This window comes from Tiliqua scincoides, chromosome 3 (genome assembly GCF_035046505.1).
Source record: "Tiliqua scincoides isolate rTilSci1 chromosome 3, rTilSci1.hap2, whole genome shotgun sequence".
NCBI lineage: Eukaryota > Metazoa > Chordata > Lepidosauria > Squamata > Scincidae > Tiliqua > Tiliqua scincoides.
The window spans coordinates 20231374-20253546 of record NC_089823.1 but is presented as its reverse complement, the minus strand read 5'-3'; the positions used below and the strand labels follow the sequence as shown (position 1 = coordinate 20253546).

Sequence of the window (22173 nt, the reverse complement as noted above, 5' to 3'; positions counted from 1 at the left end):
CACATGGTCCACCTATTCAAAGTATTACTGGACATAATTGGTGATGACATCATTGCTAGTTACTTCTGGGTTGAGAAGCCAGATGTGATGTAACAAACAGCAGTAAGAGGCTCAGGGTAGGTAGGAGGACTTTTTCGAGTGCAGAAAAGCATGCTTTGGAGCTCTGCCCATTGAGCTGAGCCTGCTACCGCTACTTTATGTTCTTGGTCTTGCTGCAGGGCAGCAGGTGTCCAAGGGTCCCTTGAGTACCACTGGACACTATCTCAAGTACCGTTGATTGAGAAACACTGCTATAATCTAAAGAAGTGATATGCATATGCAGGACATAATCTGCTTGTTACTGGCGTCATTTGCTGCTTTGATTGGGGTAGTTCCTATTGCCAACTGAGCAGTGCCTTGTCTCTTGTTAATAGCAGCATGTCTCTATGGCCATAGCAACTGCTGCACCCAAAAGCAGTACCACTCTGGCCGTGCCTAGTTTTCTATTTTGTATGCATATATCCCTTTGGATCACTGCTGTAAGCTGTAATTGACAGAAGTTCTTTACTGCTGACTTTTGTGTTTCTTGTTGACTATCTTCATAATGGGTATTGTTTTGGCAACAGGACTCAATTTGCTTTTCAGTGTTAAAATTGAAACCTGATGTCTCAAAGTTACAAACTCCAGTGGATACAGAAAAACTATTCAAGGCAGTAAAATGTATTCATGTTCTGTCCCCTTAGTTGAACTTTGGAGTAACTTTTCTCACTGGATTACTGAAACTTGTTCAACCTTTCTATAAAACTGTTTCCATAGCCTTAGTGGATGTTGAAAAATGTACAAGCCTGAGTAACATCTTTAAAGATTTGTCTTTGCATATGGAGAGGAAGCATAAGTATTGTTCATGAGTTTGAGTGGAATCTAAGTGCTGTTCACAATCACTCTTTCCTTTTCTTTTCTTTTTTTCCCTACACCTGAAAAAAGCCACTTATCGACTCTGGAAAACAAGTGGCTATATAGCTCTAGTCATATTATCTCATCAGCCTAGCAATTGCAGGTTGTTTTTTTTTGCCCCTGGCTTTTTATGCAGCAGCAAACTTATCCATGTAGTTCTATGCAATACATTCCAACTGCATTTTCCTTTGTGCAAATCTGTCAGCAAATTATACTAGTGGCAAAAATTTCTGTAGAATCTAGGGCATGGTGGGAGAAAATGGTTTTGGTGTCAGAGGAGTTGATTTTTGGGTGGGGCAAAGGAAAGCTGTTCTAATGTTTGTCCTTTAAGAGGCAGGTGTCTGCTCCACTGCTAGAGAGGGGAAACACAATCTTTCAACTTAAATTTCTTTCATTTCCTTCTCTAAAGTGTTGCCTAACACATTAATATATGAATGTACATGGTGTTGGCTGCATGCCAGGAGAGTGTGACCAAGACCAGTCATGTGTTATTTTGCTTAGGCTGATGATGAAAGAGCATCAGATCCTATGTCTTGGGGTAAAAGGCCACAACTTGCTAACTATGCAAAAAGGTGCTTTTTCAAGTGATGCTCTTATATTTAGCGAATTCTTAACTGTCCCTGTTCACCCAGCACAGTGTCTTTTCTAGTGTCTGCTGCTGGCATTTCTTCTGCATATATTTTGATTGTGAGCCTTTTGGAGACAGGGGACCATGTGGGAAAGTAAAGCCTGTAAAGAATTCTTGGAAGCTATAGAGCAAGGCTGTTGACTGTCTCCAGTTTGTTTCAGAGCCCAGTTCAAACTTCTGGCCCTTTTAAATTCTCAAATGATCTGGAGCCAGATGGCTTAGTGATTACCTTATTCCATAGTCATCTGTCTGTTCATTGATGTGTACTTCAAAACTTCAGATTCCCTTGACATTCTGATGTACAGTAGAAAGTTGCTTGAAGCAAGACCTTTTTCTACAATGGCATCAAGGTTTTGGAACTCCCTTCCAGGGGAAGTATGATGGGTCCCCACATTGCCAACCTTCTGTTAGCAAGTTAAACACACGCACATTTCACAGGGCATTTTAGTCCTTCTGAGCTTCTTCGCTGAGGTTTCTATTTTTCATGTATAGCTTGGATCATGGTACTGCTCATTGTGTTTTCAGTTGTGTGTGTTGCTGTATTATGTGTTAATGTATTTGCTACCAGATTGTGAGTTGTCTCAGTGTGCTTTGACAGGAGATAATTGGGTTACAAATATCTCAAAAATGTGAAATTGACAGAGTGATTTCACAGTGTGAAAAGGAAGAGGAAAAGGAAGAGGAAAGTGCTGCCTCTCCATGGCCAGCATGTCATGAGTGGAAAATGTGTGAAACCAAACCTCCAATAAAAGGTCACTAATTGGCAAGGCAAGGACTTTGTTTTTCCATAAGACCAAATAAACTCTCATGTGCTAGTACTGTACAACAAGGCAATGTTAGAGAATAGATAGTGCCCTTTAATTCTGAATAAAAATGAGTTATTTAATTTAGAATATGGACACATTTATTAATAATCACATGTCAAAATTAATCAGCATAAGGAAGTTGTTTTAAATGTGGGAAAATGTATTGTAACCACATTCCTGCAGTCAATATTAAAATTATATTTCTAAATTAGTTCCTGATGTCATCCTTGGACTGTGAATCAATTCTAAAATTGAATATTGTGCTGTCAGTACATTGATGTAAAAAAAAGAAAGAAAAAGTACCACCTTGTGGGTTTCTAAAGAGATGGTGGCTGGATTATTCTTTTCTTGTGCTCTGGCAAATTCACAAATCTCTTACGGTGAACTTGGTTTCGTAGGGAATGCCTTGCTTGACATTTTCAAAGGTGTTGTGAATGCTCACACTTCGAGAGGATTTGAATTGTGCATTTTTAAATAAAGCCTTCTAAACAACATCTATGTGTTTCTATAGAAACTGCATGAAAATGTGCTTAAGATCCTGAATTATGTCATTGATTGCAACATATCGACCTTCTGGAATATCACAGTGTCGGTTTTCCTCTTGGGCAGTTTAGTGTCATGTCTTTTCAGGATCTGGAAGTTGTGGAAAGATGTTGATACTTAACTTTTCAAGCAATTGTGGTTTGTACAAAATACCAAAGTCAGATGGACCTTGGTTATTTCCAGCAGTTCCACCTGTTTTCTATTTTGTTTGGCTCATGCTTGCCAGATTAAAATGTAGCAAGAGCACTGTTTGTGTGCATAAAAAAGTAGTTGCTGCTTTTAGCCGTACTGCTCCTTGTGCCTGGCAGTCTTGCTTTCTTCTTCAGTTCTCACCTTAGGAAACCAACTGGGTGATTGTAGGTTATGTGACTGGGGTTTGTACATGTGCTTATCTAAAATGCAATCAGCAGCTGTATTTGGTCTAGTTTTGGATCAGGACTGTGGTAGTGGTGGGTAGGAGGTCTTTTGCTATCACCGCTGTCCTGATCTAGATCAGGATCACCATAGGGGTAGCTTAAAACTGCACCCCTGCTGTGGGTGCTGTCTGAATCAGAGCCCCACATTTAGTACATTAAAAAATATACACATGCAGATGATTATGTGTTGAAATCTATGATACTCTAGTTTGGTCCTATGATTCCCCTCATTTTTTTCAGGTAAAACTGACACAGAGAGGCTTTCCCAAGCTATTTTCTTCCATCATAATCTGATTCTCTCCCTACTCTGTCCTTGCTAATCACCATTCAATGTGTGGTTCACTTTCAATCTCATCTTGGGCGCATCCATTGACTGTTGTAAGATCTTTGGACAGGACCATGCCTTCTCTGTATTGTGCAGCACCTTGCAGTCTTGATGCTAAATGAATGTATGACAATTAAGATACTGAAAATGTGTTTGTGTTTATGCACTTTGTATACTTTGTGTTTATACACCTTGGTGAAATTTGTATTCCAACCTCCCTTGAAGTAACTCAAGCCAGTGTCCATGAGGCTGTTGCATTTTATTATTGCTGCCACCTTGTGTGTTAATGACTTGCTCAAGGTCTCCAAGTAAACTTGACGGTTTCTCTAGTCCTAGTTCAGTAATCTGCCTGTTTGTTGTATCACACTAGCTAAATGTTCCTTTTGCTTCAGTTTTCAGATAAAACTGACAGAGAGTATTACACTCTGGATGATATGTTTGTTTCCAAAGCAGCAAAGGGAGAGCGTAGTGGAGAAGAGGAGGAAAGGCAGAGGAAACAAGCTATCCGTGAACACCAGCAGCTTGCTGGACGCATGGAAAAGTGCCCTCACTGCTTTGGCAGCCCTGAACTTCCAAAACATCTGATTATAGCAATTGGTAACAAGGTAGGAAAGCAACATTTTTTGGGTGGAGAGGAAGATAAGTGTTATCCATACCAGAGTTTTGTGAGTTTCTAGAACTCCACTTCTTTCTATGACAAAGGTTTATTGTCTTAATACTTCTGGCCCTGTCAACTGAGAAACCCACTTCTTCAAGGGTGGGACAAAATTCTATGTTTGAGTGATCAACAGCGCAATCCTAAACTGCACTTGGGCCAGCGCAAGTCCCTTGTGCCTCCTCGCGAGCAAGCCACGCCAGCACACAGAGGCTCAATCCAGCCTCTGTGGCAGCTTGTGCAGTGAGCCTTGCATCAGCCGAGGTGGGCTGATGCAAGGCTCTGGGGTGGGTGGGGAGGAGTCGGGAGGCGTTCCTGGGTGGGGGGCAGCCCCAGGAGCAGGTGGGTGGAAAGCGGGAGGTGGGGCTGGAATCCAGCAGTTATGCTGGATCCCAAACCCTGTTCCTGGGGAGTTTGGAGCGACTTGAAGCCGCTCTGCTCTCCTCAGACATGTGCCACCTCCAGAGGTGGCGCAGGTCCAAGGAGACCCGTAGGGCCAGGGCACCTTGCCCAGGATAAGGGGGAAAGTTTTCCCTTGCCTCTGGCTGAGCTAATTCTGGGCCCTCTTGGCTTACCTGTTCCAGCGCAGGATAGGATTGAGCCCCCAGTTCATCATTTTCAGTACCTCAGATTTTGTAGCAATAATGTACAACAGCTGAATTGCATAAGATGGGTCACCAGGTCAGTAATCAGGATGCTGCAACTCAGTTCAGTTTTATGAGAAGAAAAGGTCAAAAATAGTTGTTGAAATTGAAGTTGAAATTGGAAACTGTAAAATAAGATTCATAAAGACAAAGGAAACTCACGAAGTGAGAACACAAAGCAGTTAGGCCCCATTCCTTTAAGAAGTTAGCTAGATTAAAAGAATTTGTTGATTTGTTAAACCATCCCAAATCAATCAGTCTAAAAATATTTTATTTCAGCAACATATAAAATAGCAAAACTTCTTTGACTAACTTTATTCTAGAAACTTTATCCTACCCTTCTATCAATAAAGGCTCATGAGGCAGCCAAAAATTAAGCAAAAACATGGGAGAAGCTTCTACTTCCTGAGTTTTATAGATCCTCACAAGAGCAAAAGCAAAACATACAGAGATACTCAGAGTTTATCATCACAGTTATTGTGCCCTCTAAGCCAGGTTCATCAAACATAAGGCCTGCAAGCTGGATCCTGCCTCTGGAAGGTCTTTATTCAGCTCCTGTGATAATCAAGCTCTTCCAGCACCATTATCAGCTGATATAAACTGCTGAGCTGTCAAGTGATGCATTGGCAGTACTGGCACTGCTGAAAGGGCAGTACTGGGAAAGCCCTTCAATCAGCTCTGCTTCTTCCAGGCCACTGGTGGAGAGAGAGCCAGACGGAGGCCTCAGAAGATGGGGAATGGTCTGGGGGGAGAGGTGAACCAAGAAAGGTGAGGAAGGAAGCTGCAGATGCTCTGGGAGAGCCCAAATGCAGGCTTCCCTTTTAACAGCACTGCTTCAGTGGAGGCTTTACTTTGTAGAGCATCTCTGAGCTGCAGAGCTGCAAAGTACATTAATAAAAAACCAAAACTCTCTGGAAGGCACAGCCTCCCCAGTGACTTCTGTGGGCACACAACTGCAGAAACTGTTACTTCTGCCTATAATTTTTAAGTGTCATGACTACATAGTGTAATTACGTAAAAAGACAAGTATAGCTACTTCTCTGAGAATATCAGTGAATTATTTTGCCAAGTATAAAGCATGAGCTGAAACAGGTTTGCATGAAATTACAGCTGTAATTAAATATGGCACTTTGAGCATTCCTAATGAACACATTAGGTGGCATCTCTTTGATAATATCTGAAGTACCTCATTTAAAATAAAAAGCCCTAAAGTGTAGAATAAAACATGTTTCAATGGTGTCTTTTATGCTGTAATTGTCATAATAAGGATTTTTGGCATTTCAGAATATACTAAGGTAAATTGCTGAAAATGAAGTTAAGGCTTAGCGCCAAAGCTCAGTTCCAGCTGAGGTTCTTTAAATCTCACATATTAAATGCAGCCATAAAGGAATAATTTGAAGGAGTTGAAATGTATATTTTTGAAATGTTCTTATAAAGGTGTGTTCATGCAACACTATAGTGTCACATAAGCACTTGCTGGAGGAGGAGTGTCAATCTGATTGTCACTCTGTTCTCCCCCATTCTTCCTGAATGATCATATATTGCTCATCACAGGTGTGCAGCAGTAAAAGGCAGCCTAAGAATTACTTCTCAAGAAGCCCCCTGCCTCCACAGCCTGTTGTGCGAGAACCTTATTAATCACCTTAACAATTTTGGAGAAAATTGCAGAAGGTTCAGTGTGTGTGGCAATGTTTCAGAGTAGATGTATGATTCAGAAAAGGACAAGTACCTCGAACTTTAGCTTCCCTTGTTGAAATTTGCTGATGGAAAAAAAAAAAAGCCTAAAGCCCAGAGCAGAGAACTACAATTTCATGCCTTTTTATCTAATGAGTATATGCATTAGAATTTGTATGTATTCATAATTTGTATGTATTTGTATTAATAATTCACATTTGAGTCAAGCAAATACAGACATAATTCTTTTCTCTCCATTTCATAAATGAAAATTTCTCACAATAATAAGATCAAGTTCAAGGCTCATACTAGAAAACATGATGGTGGTAGTCCAAACTGGAGGTTGTCAGTTTTAAGGGCAAGAAGGGCTCGTGAATAAGGGCTGCTAGATCCTCCATAGCCTGTCCATCCCCTCAGACATTTTTCTTCCAGCCAAGTGCCCTTTCAGTATTGGTTGTATGAGAGCAGTGCACAGAGTGTTGGCTGTGTTCTGGGAGGAAGGCTCAGCATTCCTGTCCATGTCACCATAAGTCGAGCCCCTTGGGATCAGGCCAAAGGCCCATCTAATTCAGCTTTCTCTATCGCACAGTGGCCCACCAAATGTCTGGGCGCACACTCAAGACATCCTATTGCCACTCCCTTGCACCTGGTATTCTCAGGTAGCCAACGTGTAAAAGACTGTTCTTAAAAGTAGAAGCCACAAAGGGACCACTCCAGTGGGGGGAGGATAAAGGGCACCTGATCAAGACTTCATGTATTAAAGCACTAGTAGCATTAAATATGTATAGTTAAACCTTTGTGATTTTCTCCCCCTTTCTCTGTAGGTATACTTATCATTGCCAAAGTATCAGTCTCTGACAGAAGGTCATTGTCTGATAGCTCCTATGCAGCACTATACTGCAGCCACCCTTCTAGATGAAGACATCTGGGAGGAAATCCAGGTGGGCAAAACTTGAGCTGTGATGTGAACTTCTCATACTGTATTTGCTTTTATGATTAAAATCTAACCTCAGCACTGTGGGCACAACCCAGCCAATGTTAAATGCTTTTAAGTCCCCTTACATTGTGGGAGACATTTTTAAGCAGATGTTTAACCGTTCCATTGAAGTTGGTGGAATTTGAAGTGCTTAACTTCCATTTGGACTGTACAGAAGGACTTCTGAATGAACAGTTACTGTTCAGTATTTTTATATAGATTTGTGATATCTTTTTAATACTATTTTTATGGTTTTCTAACTTTCTACTATAAGGTATGGATGGGAGGATCATGGCCAAAGTTTAACTCCCTGCAACTAAGGATTTTGCTTTAGTCTATCATTCAACATTCTGAAAAAATGAACTGCAGCATAAAAATAACCCCAGGTGGGTTTGTAAAGGTTACCAGTTTTTTAAACATGCCAGTTTATCAGATCCAGATAACCTGACTGAATGCAGAGAAACATTTTTATTCTTTTTGTTCAAATAAAAATGAGTACAGTGCCTGAACATCTATCCAAAACAAAGCGCAGAACACATTAAATAGGTAGTAAATTCACCAGTTTGCATAAAAGAATTTGGGACCAGCTTTGCTCTTAAACAATGTTGTTCATAATAAGACTAAGCAGGAAGGCTTGTTTGCTGTCTGATATCCTTTTGTCATTTTCTGTTGTAAGCTGGAGGAGTAGGGACCTCCATTAAGCCACTAGACAAATATAAATCTTTTTGGATCCTTTGAACTGAAGACTTAAACTATGAAAGTGTTGTTCTGTCCTTCCTTACAAACTCTTTTTGGATGAATATATACAGTATTTGCTTTTCAGTGTCTCACATACTGTTTGTTTTGTGTCTGTATTCTGATTTCTAGGTGATTATGTAGGGGTTTGATTTCTTTTTCTTTATGTAGTGCATTTTATAGAAAAATTATGTTAATATATGGTTTTTAAAAAATTAGTTCTAGAGTGAATCCTATTGAATTCACTGTGTACCCGTCTCACAATTCATTGCAGAAAGTCTCCCACTGTATGCTTCTAAACTAAATATGTAGAGTCATCTGGCCAGATAGAGAAAGTGGTCTCCCTCTTGGCAACAGAATCAAATTGATCAGCTGGGGCTTTCCTGCCTACAGATTTAACAAGATTTCCATGTAGGCCCATCCTGAGAGATTTTAAATATGTAAGTAGCACAGTGCTGAGGCTCCTGAACCCTTATGTTGTAGAGTTGTGAATCAGGACCTTGGATTTAAACACTAAGAAACAGAGTGGTCAAAATTAATCTAGGTTTAAAAATGGTTTGAAGTCTTATGATGGCGTTCGCCTGCTGAAGCTAAGCACTCTGTTCTCGATAACTACTTGGATGAGAGACGATTTGAAAGTCATATATAAGCCGCTTTGAGATTCCCAAGGGGGAAGTGGATACAAGTGCAATAAATCAATAAAAATTAAAATTGAGTTATGTACTTCTGATCTAAGAAAACTTTGGGCACAATCCTAACCCCTTATGCCAGTGCTTTCCAACACTGACATAAGGGCAATGCAGCTCTGAGGTAAGGGAACAAACATTCCCTTACTTTGAGGAGGCCTCCGTGAGTGACACTCAACTGTAGGATGCAGCACATGTCCCATAGGCACCACTATGCCAGTGCTGGAAAGCACTGACATAAGGGCAGTGTAGCTCCAAGGTAAGGGAACAAACATTCCCTTACTTTGCCTGATCCAGTGGGGCTGTTCTTATGTGGAGGCCTCCGTGAGTGATACCCAACTGCATGATGCAGCACATGTCCCATTGGCACTGCTCTGCCAGTGCTGGAAAGCACTGACATAAGGGGTTAGGATTGTGCCCTTTGACTGTAGACTTTCAAACTCCTGGAAAGGTTAAAACCCCTGTTGAAAAACTATTGTGTGAGCTCCGTGTTAATATCAGTGCATTTAAAGCACTTCAAAACATGACTCTTTGGGCTAAACAGGCTTCATCAGTGATGACTCTTTTACTGATGATTTGTAGAGGATATTATTGTCAAGCCAGATACTTTTGAGGTTTTTTTTTTTTTAAATTAACATAGGAATGCTTTGCTCTTGAGGATAATGTTTATTTGGGAAGATTAATGGACTCAGCTCTAGGTCACTGAAGTCAAGAGTTTTCTAGAGTTTGGTCTCATGTGGAGGCAACTGAAGTTCAACAAAAAGATAAATATAGAAGAAACTCTGGGAAATAAGGAATGAGAATTTTTTTATAATGGGAAAGTGTAATTAAATATCCCTGGGAAATGCTGCAAAAACACTGGTAAGATTCATCTATTCTGCAAAGAGTAGGTTAGTCAGTTATGCTAAATAAATAAAAAATAAATACAAACTTATAAATGCATTGAAAGGATTCATCTTATAGAAATTTGTTTTCTATGAATGAAAAGTTGCACACCCAATTAAAGTCATAGGGTGGTTCCTTTTCCTTTTCTAGAATGCTTGACAGTTTAAAAATATTTTTTTGTCAAGTTAAATCATTATCTTCATTTTATAGAGTTACATTGCAAGCAAGAGTTTGTTGTTCTTTTCTTGCATTTGAACCTGTTCAGTGTATCTGAATCAGCTTTTAAAGTTAGTGCCTGAAGCAAAATGGAACCAGTGTGTTAAAAAATAACTATGAATCCAAACTGAGGCCTCAGTGGTAATATCGTACACTTAGTTTAGGCCCCCTCAGTATTTCAGTGATATTGGGTAAATCCTAACACAGCAGTCAACTTGAAGAGAAGCCTTCAAGTATAAAATTTTTAACATTTTATACTGCCTATATATACAGGTGTGCGCCACTTAATGATGGGATATATTCTCCCATCCCTGTTGTTATGCGATTAGGTCATTAAGTGAACATTCAGTTCAATCTGTTGCCCTTGTTGTGTCAACAGACACTCCCTGCCAGACATGCGCTGGCTACACTGGCTGCTGGAGATAGACTGCCTCTTTTTTGCATTAAGAGCCTCTCTGTTGTGTAAACAGACACTGCTGCAGGCTATGGGAGATGCTATTGCCTCATTAAGAGTATCTTTATTGTGCTTTGACCACCATCATATATGCGGTCTGTTGTTAAGCGAACAGTTGTTAACGGCGCATGCCATTATGTATGTATCCCAAACATGTGTATCCCACTTTCTCATGTTCTTTTTCCACTTGCATGTTTTGATTAATGTTGTTGTTGGGTTTTTACTGTTTTGTTTTTTTACATTGTCACTATGTGAGGCTATTAGCTTTAAAGGTAGGATCACACTCCAATTAATAAAATGGAAATGATCTCTTGAAATATTATAAAAGATTTAACACAGCAGCTGTAATATCCACATAATAAGAGACTCATATAACAAAGCCCTATTTTCCCTCTCCTCTCCTCAGCTCATGCACTAAGTGCATCACACCTTTCTGAGATGTAGGAGGTCTGTGCAAGTCTCTCATATTTCCAATTCAGTGTCTCCCTTCTTTTTGGTTAAAGAAGTGAGTTAAAAGAATAGGGGTAGGTGTGGGTAGGGGAAGAAGATTTGGTCTTTGTTGTGCTCTATGACATGGGTGCTCAAAGTTTTTGGCAGGAGGGCCACAACATCTCTCTGACACTGTGTTGGAGGCCGGGGAAAAAAAAGAATTAATTTACATTTCAAATTTGAATAAATTTACATAAATGAATATATTATAGACAGAAAATGAATGAATGAATTCAATCCAGTTTATGATTCCATTCACCCTAATAAGAGGGGGTGCGGAATCTTCATGCCAATTTATGATCCCATTCACCCTAATAAGAGGTTGGATCTTCATGCCAGTTTATGATCCCATTCACACTAATTAGGGGGGGGGATCTTCATGCCAGTTTATGATCCCATTCACACACACACAAATGGAGGGGGGATCTTCCACACTTTCACACACATATACCTGCCTGCTCACCTGCCCCCTTGCCCTCCCTCTTTCCCTCCTTCATTTGCTTGGGCTGCCTGCCTGCTTGCCCAGCTGCATGCCTACCTGCCTGCCCGCCTGGCCAGCCAACCAGCCCTCCCTCCCTTGGGAGGGAGACGTGCTGCGAGCTGGGCTGGGCTCCACTCCCTCAGGATCTCTCTCTCTCTCTCTCTCCTGCCCTCCCCTGGCTCAGGTTGCAGGAGGGGAGGGGAGGGGAGCCAAGCCAAATGGAGCTGAGCCCAGCACAGCATAGCACAGCCCATGGGCAAGAAAGAAGAGACCAGCATGCAAGCGCGCAGGGCCTTTTATAGTGGGAAGTAACGTGAGACCTGCAAGTCTCACATTACCTTCCCACTATAAAAGGCCCTGCACACGCGCTGGGCTTGTCTTTCCTTTGCTGCCACTGAGCTCAGCAGCAGCGAGGGAAAACAAGGCGCGGCGCTCACGCGGCGGGCCAGCGCGGGCTGGGGTGAGGGCCTAGTGCCCATTAGAGGTGGGGGGACCCCCTGGGGGCTGGATGGGAACCCGCGGCGGGCCGCAAGTGGCCTGCGGGCCAGGGTTTGGGCACCCCTGCTCTTTGAGGATAACTATGTCTGGGTGCTGCATCCACATGGGGAGCTTGCACCCTTCAAGTTTAATAATGGGTATTAAATTATGAAATACAACTTTATAATGCTTATTTGTAAGGTTGTATTAAGTCATTAGCCTGCACTTATGTTATGTAGCCCACAGTTCAGAGCTACTACAAAAGCTGTGACTAACCTGTACATATTGGCCATTTTTGACCTGAAAGTGAAATAGAGTAAACTTTTTGTAAGGGGCTTGTTTCATTATTTTTATCTTAAATGTCATTGCTACTTGGACATCCTGGTGCCAGTGTTTTTGGTTGATGGCCTTTAGTCTTCCTTCACAATCTTTGCTTCATACAATTTTTGAGGCAGAAGTGCTTTTACACCGGGAAAATCTGTATGAACTATAAAGTTTGACTTCTCAAGTGCTATAAACTTTTCATTCTGTTGTTTTCAGCATGTCCCACTCTTCAGGAAAGTTGAATCACTCTCTTATGACAAAGGCAGAAAACGAAATTTTGCTCTTGAGAATATTTCCGTAACTTGACTGTAAGGCTGTTGGGAGCTAGAATCTTTGCCAGCTTGACTGGATTTGAGACATTCATGTTTGACACTAAAGCCTCACCCTCTAAATAATCTTGTGAAGATTGAACACCTGCCAACAGCCTGCTATCAAGTTTTGATGCTACTTTACAAGAGCATGAAGTGTCAGACACACAAGAGTTCTTGCACGCTTGTACACAATCATGAAGTGGTATCACTGCATTGACAAGAACCTCATAAGAACATAAGAACAGCCCCACTGGATCAGGCCATAGGCCCATCTAGTCCAGCTTCCTGTATCTCACAGCGGCCCACCAAATGCCCCAGGGAGCACACCAGATAACAAGAGACTTCATCCTGGTGCCCTCCCTTGCATCTGGCATTCTGACATAACCCATTTCTAAAATCAGGAGGTTGTGCATACACATCATGGCTTGTACCCCATAATGGATTTTTCCTCCAGAAACTTGTCCAATCCCCTTTTAAAGGCGTCTAGGCTAGACGCCATCACCACATCCTGTGGCAAGGAGTTCCACAGACCGACCACACGCTGAGTAAAGAAATATTTTCTTTTGTCTGTCCTAACCCGCCCAACACTCAATTTTAGTGGATGTCCCCTGGTTCTGGTATTATGTGAGAGTGTAAAGAGCATCTCCCTATCCACTCTGTCCATCCCCTGCATAATTTTGTATGTCTCAATCATGTCCCCCCTCAGGCGTCTCTTTTCAAGGCTGAAGAGGCCCAAACACCGCAGCCTTTCCTCATAAGGAAGGTGCCCCAGCCCCGTAATCATCTTAGTCGCTCTCTTTTGCACCTTTTCCATTTCCACTATGTCTTTTTTGAGATGTGGCGACCAGAACTGGACACAATACTCCAGGTGTGGCCTTACCATAGATTTGTACAACGGCATTATAATACTAGCCGTTTTGTTCTCAATACCCTTCCTAATGATCCCAAGCATAGAATTGGCCTTCTTCACTGCCGCCGCACATTGGGTCGACACTTTCATCGACCTGTCCACCACCACCCCAAGATCTCTCTCCTGATCTGTCACAGACAGCTCAGAACCCATCAGCCTATATCTAAAGTTTTGATTTTTTGCCCCAATGTGCATGACTTTACACTTACTGACATTGAAGCGCATCTGCCATTTTGCTGCCCATTCTGCCAGTCTGGAGAGATCCTTCTGGAGCTCCTCACAATCACTTCTGGTCTTTACCACTCGGAAAAGTTTGGTGTCATCTGCAAACTTAGCCACTTCACTGCTCAACCCTGTCTCCAGGTCATTTATGAAGAGGTTGAAAAGCACCGGTCCCAGGACAGATCCTTGGGGCACACCGCTTTTCACCTCTCTCCATTGTGAAAATTGCCCATTGACACCCACTCTCTGCTTCCTGGCCTCCAACCAGTTCTCAATCCAGGAGAGGACCTGTCCTCTAATTCCCTGACTGTGGAGTTTTTTCAGTAGCCTTTGGTGAGGGACCGTGTCAAACGCCTTCTGAAAGTCCAGATATATAATGTGCACGGGTTCTCCCGCATCCACATGCCTGTTGACCTTTTCAAAGAATTCTATAAGGTTTGTGAGGCAAGACTTACCCTTACAGAAGCCATGCTGACTCTCCCTCAGCAAGGCCTGTTCGTCTATGTGTTTTGAGATCCTATCTTTGATGAGGCTAGTTTCCCGGGTCCCCCCTCTTTCCCTTTTTACAACCTCATGCTTCCATGGGTTGTAATAGTTTTTGGTACTGCCTAATGACTAGATTAACCCTGCTGCCCTCAATCCTGTAGGAATTGGGGTAAGTTATGCCCACCAATTGGAGAAGAGTGAGTGCATCTATCTGCAGTTAGATGAACATTCTCTATACATGAATGATGCAACAATTGCTTTGTTTGGAAAGGGAGAACATACAACTTTATAATACAGTGGTCTGTTTCCATGTTTTCAAAATATAAATGAACATTAATTTTGTTCTGAAATGTACCATGGGAAATGATTCCCAGTGTAACTCATGCGCTATATAATCTATACTAGGTTAATAGTGCTTTGGGGTTATGAAATGAAATTTCTGTACTCTCTAGGTCCAACACTTTGCAAATAGTCAGTGACTTGAGGTGGTTCTGACTTGATATAATTTAAAGGAGCTCAATTTGAAGAATTTCTTAGCACCTGCCACCTCCTCAGCTGGATACCATCACAGCATTCCGAATTCAGGCACCAGAATAATCTCTCATTTTATTGGAAATCTAGACTGTGATTCCCCACCATATCTGTTTGCTTAAAAAAGGCGCCTTCCAAGTGCCACTTCAGGTATAAACCGATCTCTTCTGTAATCAGTTGTGACATTGCATCCTATAGAGGAGAACGAGTGAGTGTGAATACAGGTCAAGTCTGTTACTGTAACAGACCAGGTAAACTTCTGCACAATGGAAATGAAAGATCCAAGATTGCTTTTCTTTAAGGGAATATTAGTATCCTGTCTTAAAGGTCAATCATGCCTGATGAAAATGTCACTTTTTGATAAACTGTGTAATTGGAAGGAAGAGTGGAAGAAGGGTGGCATTTGGAGTTGATACAGGACAAGGTATTAACTTTTGGGAAAATGAAACTCTGAGACCTCCTGTTGCTGCAGCCTCCATTTATTGAGCCTTTAGATTTTCTGAACTTCAGTATATCTTTCATTTTGACAGAATAAGAGGACTTCTGTCATTGGCATTAGGCACAATGGTATAAATATTTAAAGTTACTCATCATATACCGGTGCTGAGCTTGTTATATGTAACATTGAGTGCAATGTAACATTAGCCTGTGCAAGGATCAGACTTTTCAGTGATACCAGAGACAAACGCTGCTGCATTATATAGTTGTTTTTTATTAATGGCAACAGTAGTTACTTTGACTCTTTCACTCCAGGTATTCAGAAGAACCTTGGTAAAGATGTTTGAAGCTCAGAATCTAGATTGCGTCTTTCTTGAAACAAATATAAGCATAAAGAAGCGATATCACATGGTCTATGAATGTATCCCACTCCCAAAGGAAGTGGGGGATATGGCACCCATCTACTTCAAGGTATTGTTTTATGAAATTCTCTGAATTTTCTCCCATTTTGCTAGTCTTTGTTTATATGAACTTTGTTTATATGAACTTCAGTGAGGCATTTGAAACTATATAAAGCATATATAGCCCAGCTGGGGGTCTGGCTGGCTGGCTGGCTGAGGGGTGGAGTTTGCAAGCTTGTCCACCTGCTTGCCTGATTGCTTTCCTCCTCCCTTCCCCTGGCAGGTACTTACATCAGTGCTGGGCTCGCCAGAGGCGCGAGCCGAAGGGCAAGAGCCAAAGGGCTCTTGGCCCGTGGCTCTTAGCCTGGGGCTCGTGCCCGGAAGATCTGCTGCCATCTTGAACAGGGTCCAATCAACAGTCGTCGGAGATTCTCCCCTTTTGTTTGAGGCTGGGGAGAGTGGAGCAATAGTTATTTTAATAGCCGAGGATCTTCCTGCAGGCCAGTCTCAGAAGGTGGGCCTCGCCACATGTCTGTTCACTCGGGAGGGAGCTTAGGGGAAGGGAAGGGTGCCACTATCAAGAGTGTGACGGGCCAGGGGAGATATGGTGGTGGGGGTCGGACAGGCCATTACAGGAGAAGGAGAGTTCATCGTAGGCAGATTATCTCCCCTTCTGGTCCTTCCCTCAATTCTCGGGTACTTGGTGGTCCTGGCGGTGAGTCCCTGGATCTGAAGCTGCTGCTTTTGAATGCCAGGTCGGTGAATAACAAGACCTGTATCATCCGGGATGTGATCCTGGATGAGAAAGCCGACCTGGTATGCATTACAGAGACCTGGTTGGACGGGGAGGGAGGCGTTAGTCTCTCTGAACTGTGTCCGCCAGGTTTCCAGGTGTTGCAGCAGCCAAGATTGCAGGGACGGGGAGGGGGAGTTGCAATGGTCTATCGTGAGTCCATCTCCCTTACCAGGTGCCCTGTCCAGCAGTTTGCCGGGTTCGAGTGCCTGCATGTTGTGTTGAGAGGACCGGACAGGATTGGGATTCTGTTGGTGTACCGCCCGCCCTGCTGCCCAACAGTCTCCCTGCCTGAGCTGACTGGAGTGATCTCGGGGGTGGCATTGAAGGCCCCCCGCCTGTTAGTGCTGGGGGACTTCAATGTTCATGCCGAGGCCCCTGTGGCAGGTGCAGCTCAGGATTTCATGGCTGCCATGACAACCATGGGCCTGTCCCAGAAGATCTGGGCCCCGACACATACAGCAGGACACGTGTTGGACCTGGTGTTTACAGCTGGGCATGGGGGCAATGATCTGGAGGTAGAGGAGATCAACATCACTCCGTTGTCATGGACAGATCATTTCCTGGTAGGGTTTAGGCTTGTTGCGACTTCCTACCTCCGCAGAGGCGGGGGACCGTTTTCTATGGTCCGCCCCCGGAGGCTAATGGATCCTGAAGGCTTCCTGAGGGCCCTGGGGGATTTTCCCACTGCCAAGACTGGCGCCTCATCTGTGTCCCTGGTCGACCTCTGGAATGGGGAAATGTCCAGGGCTGTGGATGAGATTGCTCCGGAGCGACCTCTGCCACGCCGCAGACTCGGAGCGGCTCCTTGGTTTACTGAGGAGCTGCGAACGATGAAGCGGCAGGGCAGGCGTTTAGAGCAACGGTGGCAGAAAACTCATGATGAATCCGATCGGACACGGAGTAGAGCTCATTATAGAGCCTACTCCGTGGCGGTGGTAGCAGCGAAGAGATCGTTCTTCTCTGCTACCATTGCGTCTGCTGATAGCCGTCCAGCAGAGCTGTTCCGTGTGGTGCGGGGCCTCCTCCATCAGGCCCCGCCAGTGGACCAGGAGGAATACATGGTCAGCCGCTGTGACGTGCTTGCCCAACACTTTGCAGATAAAATCGATCGTATTCGTCGCGACTTGGATGCCACATTGACAATGTCTGTTGATGTCCCCTTGGCAACTGCTTGTCCAGTATTGTGGGATTCTTTTCAGCTTGTGCAGCCTGAGGATGCGGACAGACTCCTTTGGAGTGTGAGGCCGTCTGCCTGCCTGCTTGACCCTTGCCCAGCTTGGCTGATTAGAGCGGCCCGGGGGGGACTGGCTGAGTGGACGGGGAGGGTGGTCAACTCTTCTTTGATGGAGGGGACATTGCCGCTCGCCTTGAAGCAGGCAGTGGTTCGCCCCCTCCTGAAGAAGCCCTCCCTGGATTCCACTGTGTTGAATAACTATCGGCCAGTCTCCAACATCCCGTTTCTGGGCAAGGTAATTGAGCGGGTAGTGGCGGCCCAACTCCAGAGGGTCTTGGATGAAGCGGATTATCTGGATCCTTTTCAATCTGGTTTCAGACCGGGCTTTGGGACAGAAACTGCCTTGGTCGCCTTGGTGGATGACCTACGCCGGGGACTGGACAGGGGGAGTGCGTCCCTGTTGGTCCTGCTGGACCTCTCGGCGGCTTTCGATGCCATCGACCATGGTATCCTTCTGGGCCGATTGGCCGAGTTGGGAGTTGGAGGCACTGTTTTGCGGTGGTTCCGCTCCTACTTGGAGGGTCGGTCCCAGATGGTGGTGCTGGGGGATGCCTGTTCGACACCCTGGCCCTTGAGGTGCGGGGTGCCGCAGGGTTCAATTCTGTCCCCCATGCTATTTAATATCTACATGAAACCGCTGGGAGAGGTCATCCGGGGGTTTGGAGTGAGGTGTCATCAATATGCTGATGACACCCAGCTCTATCTCTCCTTTCCTCCAGACTCCAAGGTGGCGGTTGAGGGCCTGGAGCGCTGTCTGGAAGCAGTGAGGATCTAGATGGGGGCTAACAAGCTGAAATTAAATCCGGATAAGACAGAGGCTCTCCTGGTTCGGAAATCCTCGATGCAGGTGCTGGATTATCGACTTGCTCTGAATGGGGTTGCACTCCCTCTGAAGGAGCAGGTTCGCAGCTTGGGGGTCCTCCTGGATTCGCAGCTGCTCCTGGATTCCCAGGTGGCGGCTGTGGCTAGGGGGGCCTTTGCTCAGCTTCGGCTGGTGCGCCAGCTGCGACCGTACTTGGATCGTGCAGACCTGGCCACGGTGATCCATGCCACGGTGACATCGAGGTTAGATTACTGTAACGCGCTCTATGTGGGGCTGCCCCTGAAGACGGTTCGGAAACTACAATTAGTACAGAATGCGGCGGCCCGTGTGGTCACCAGAGCCAGGCGGTTTGACTCTGTCAGCCCGCTTCTCCAGGGGCTGCATTGGCTGCCCATTCGTTTCCGGGCCCAATTCAAGGTGCTGGTTTTGACCTTTAAAGCCCTATACTGCTCTGGGCCAGGATATCTTAGAGACCACCTACTCCCGTACAATCCGGCTCGCCATCTCAGGTCATCAGAGAAGGCCTTTTTGCAAGTGCCGCCACCCAAGGAGGTCCGGGGGGTGGCTGCAAGAAATAGGGCCTTCTCGGTAGTGGCACCAACATTATGGAACTCCCTTCCCCTTGACTTGAGAATGGCTCCCTCTCTTGAGAGCTTTCGGCGAGGCCTGAAAACACTGTTGTTTAAACAAGCCTTCTGATTTCTGGCCTTCTTAACTTTTTATACATCTTTTAGTTTTACAGGCTTGATTCCTCGGTGATCTGCTCTTTTACTCTTTTAATCTGACTACTGTTTTTATGGCCCTGTAGTGTGTTTTTAAATGTTTTTATCTGTTTGTATTAATGTTTTTAAATTCTATTGTTTTTTAATATGTTGTTAGCCGCCCTGGGTCCCGTTAGGGAGAAGGGCGGGATAAAAATAAAGTTTTATTATTATTATTATTATTATTATATATGTAAGACATATGCGACCCGATGTTATCTCCTTGCTCCTAAGTAAAATCGATCAGTTTTAGTTTTCTAACTTGTAAAAGAACAGAGTTCTTAACTATGCTAGGGTGAAACTGGAAGTGCAGAAAGTTAGCCATATTGAAACCTGGAAAAAAGCTGGTACTGTTGCCACCTCTTGAGCCATGTGAATATTGTTGTGCAGTCTGCATTGCCTTAGCAGTGGCCCCATAGCCTCCTCTCTTAGTTTACAATGTGGACATGCAGAGAAATGTGAGGGACTCAAGTAGTTGGTAGCTGCCATCATAAATGACCTGTGACGTTTGATGTACTGTTCAGGTATGTTTTTGCTAATAAATAGTTGTATTGTGAGTGTGGACATGATATTCCTCTCCTGTCCCAGTCTCATAATGCAATGACATTGAATCTGGGCCTTTGGCTCCCATGCTTCCTCCTTGCTCTCATAAGAACATATCATAAGAAGAGCTCTGCTGGATCAGTCCATAAGGCCCATCTAGTCCAGCTTCCTGTATCTCACAGTGGCCCACCAATTGCTTGAGGGAGCGCACAAGACAGCAAGATACAGCCTATGTCCTGTACCTGAATTGGGAGATTCCTCATCTGTGTTAATCCTTTTGCTACTACATGCAGTGAGGCTAGTGACCGGAATGGGGGGGGGGGAATAGGAAGGCAGAAAGAGTGGAAATCAAAGGCCATCTCATAAGTTTACTATATGAAGAAGAGTATGGGAGGAGCACAGTAGCATACAAGCATTCTCCAATGTTGTATCAAAATAGAATCCCTCAGTATTTTGCTATCTGGATTATAGCAATTTATATGGCGTGGGAATATGTGTGCCATATGGAAACATATTTTGGAGGCATTGGAACAGCATATCATGGTAGCAATGACAGAAAATCAAAAAATTGCTGCACTAGATTGCACTTCATGATGAAAATGGACACATGGCACAAAAATGAGTCTTTGTCTTGGGTTTTCTTTTTTATATGCAAGAAACAGCTAATGGACCCTAATGAATTCTCAGTGCTATTAAGGGTCCGTGATGTTTTAATTCTGTAAACGGAAAGTTCTTGTTTCAGGTAATTTGTGTCAGGCTAAAGTTAGGCTGAAATCCTGAAACTATAAAAATAAAAAGTGTGAGGAACTGAATAAAATAAATCTTCATTATGCTTTAATGTATGTAAATTGAATTCTACAAATTGAAGAAATGTCTCCAAGTTAATTTCTATGTTATGAAATATGCATTATTGAAATTGCACAGTCCCCCTTCTGATCTGCTCTTTATTTCAAATTAAGTTCTACTTTAAGGTGTTTAGTGCCATTTCAAGAGTGCTTTCTACATTGTTGCAATAATTTTTCAGAAAGCTATAATGGAGTCTGACGAAGAATGGTCCATGAATAAAAAGTTGATTGATCTATCTTCAAAAGATGTCCGTAAATCTGTAAGTATTGAAGCTTGTCCCTTGAGACACAAAACTGGTTTTGTACACATGAGCATTTTTAAAAACTGTTTTTGTTATAGCCATGAGCTAGATTTAAAAGGTTGAATTGTAAGCTTGGAAAATACAGCTGATAGATATTTGAACTCAAAGCCAAAATTCAGTTACAGTGAAATTAGTACCAAGGTCTTCTATTGGAACCTTCCAAATGCATAGCCATGTCAGAGCCCAATCCAGAGCTCTGTGAGCCCTAACGCCAGGTGACTGCCCGTGTTAGCCCAGCGCTGGCCGGCACTAGGGTAGTGCTGGCTGGGTGCCCAGCCTCTGCTGCTCAGCAGTTGCACAGACTGCCAAGCAGTGGGGAGGAAAGCGGGGGCGTGGGAGGAGGCAGGCCGGGAGAGGGTGGGGAGGTGTGACAGGGAGGCAGGAGATGTGGAGAGGGCGAGGGGAGGCATACCATGGGGAGGAGCTGGGAGGGAGGGAGGCGGGACTCCACTGGATCCTGAACCTCCGCGTCAGGTTCGGTGCCTGACACAGAAGCTTTTTCCTCACCACCAACCACCATTGCGGGGCTACTCCCTTTACCCGGGTGAAGGGGACAAAGGGGATGGCTACTGCAGGATGCAGCAGCAGCCGTGCACCCCGGGAACTCAGGATTGGTCTTTCACACAAGATTCTTGGTTGTTTTCATTGGTGTCTATAAGTCAAAATGAATACAAATTGATCCCAGTGAGTCCTGATTTTTTTCTTTGAGGGGACGGTGGAGACAGTGAAGCCTTTTTAAGGGTACAGTACTTCCTGTTTTTTTTTTTTCCGAGGCATTAGATATTATGACATCAAGGAAGGGGGTTTTCAGTATCTTCACTCAGGTGCCAAAATTTGGAAGCCCTGCTTCCATGTATTATATAGGATACATGTGGGGACTGTGTTCACCTGCTTAGAGTGAAGGCAGGTGAACTGATATTCAACCAGTAAGGTGGTTTGTTTTATTTACAAAAGGCTATGGTACAGTGAGAAAGTAAATTCTCAAACCTAAAGACCGCGCTCCCTGCTAACGTAGGCTGCTGTTCAAAATGTCTTCTGGGAATTCTGCTTATTGATCTCCTCTTGATCCAGTTTTCTACTTGTTCAAAATCTGCAAACCAGACTTGTAGTTTGTTCAGTGTCTCCCAAAGTCAGCATTCTGATATCCTTTGCTGTCTTTGTCCATTTAATGATGAGGTGGGCCCATACAGCTCTAAGGATACATACCCTAGGTCACTTAGTGC

At 43.9% G+C, this 22173-nt stretch overlaps 1 protein-coding gene across 1 annotated transcript in view; it reads left to right on the top strand.

Moving 5' to 3' along the window:
* The window catches only part of CWF19L2 (CWF19 like cell cycle control factor 2), a 90653-nt gene that overhangs the window by 56687 nt on the left and 11793 nt on the right, over nt 1-22173 (top strand). Inside the window, exons 13-16 of the mRNA XM_066621664.1 lie at nt 4044-4256; nt 7449-7565; nt 15561-15716; nt 20828-20908. Of these exons, the coding sequence (XP_066477761.1) occupies nt 4044-4256; nt 7449-7565; nt 15561-15716; nt 20828-20908 (567 nt within the window). The remainder of the gene's footprint in view (nt 1-4043; nt 4257-7448; nt 7566-15560; nt 15717-20827; nt 20909-22173) is intronic.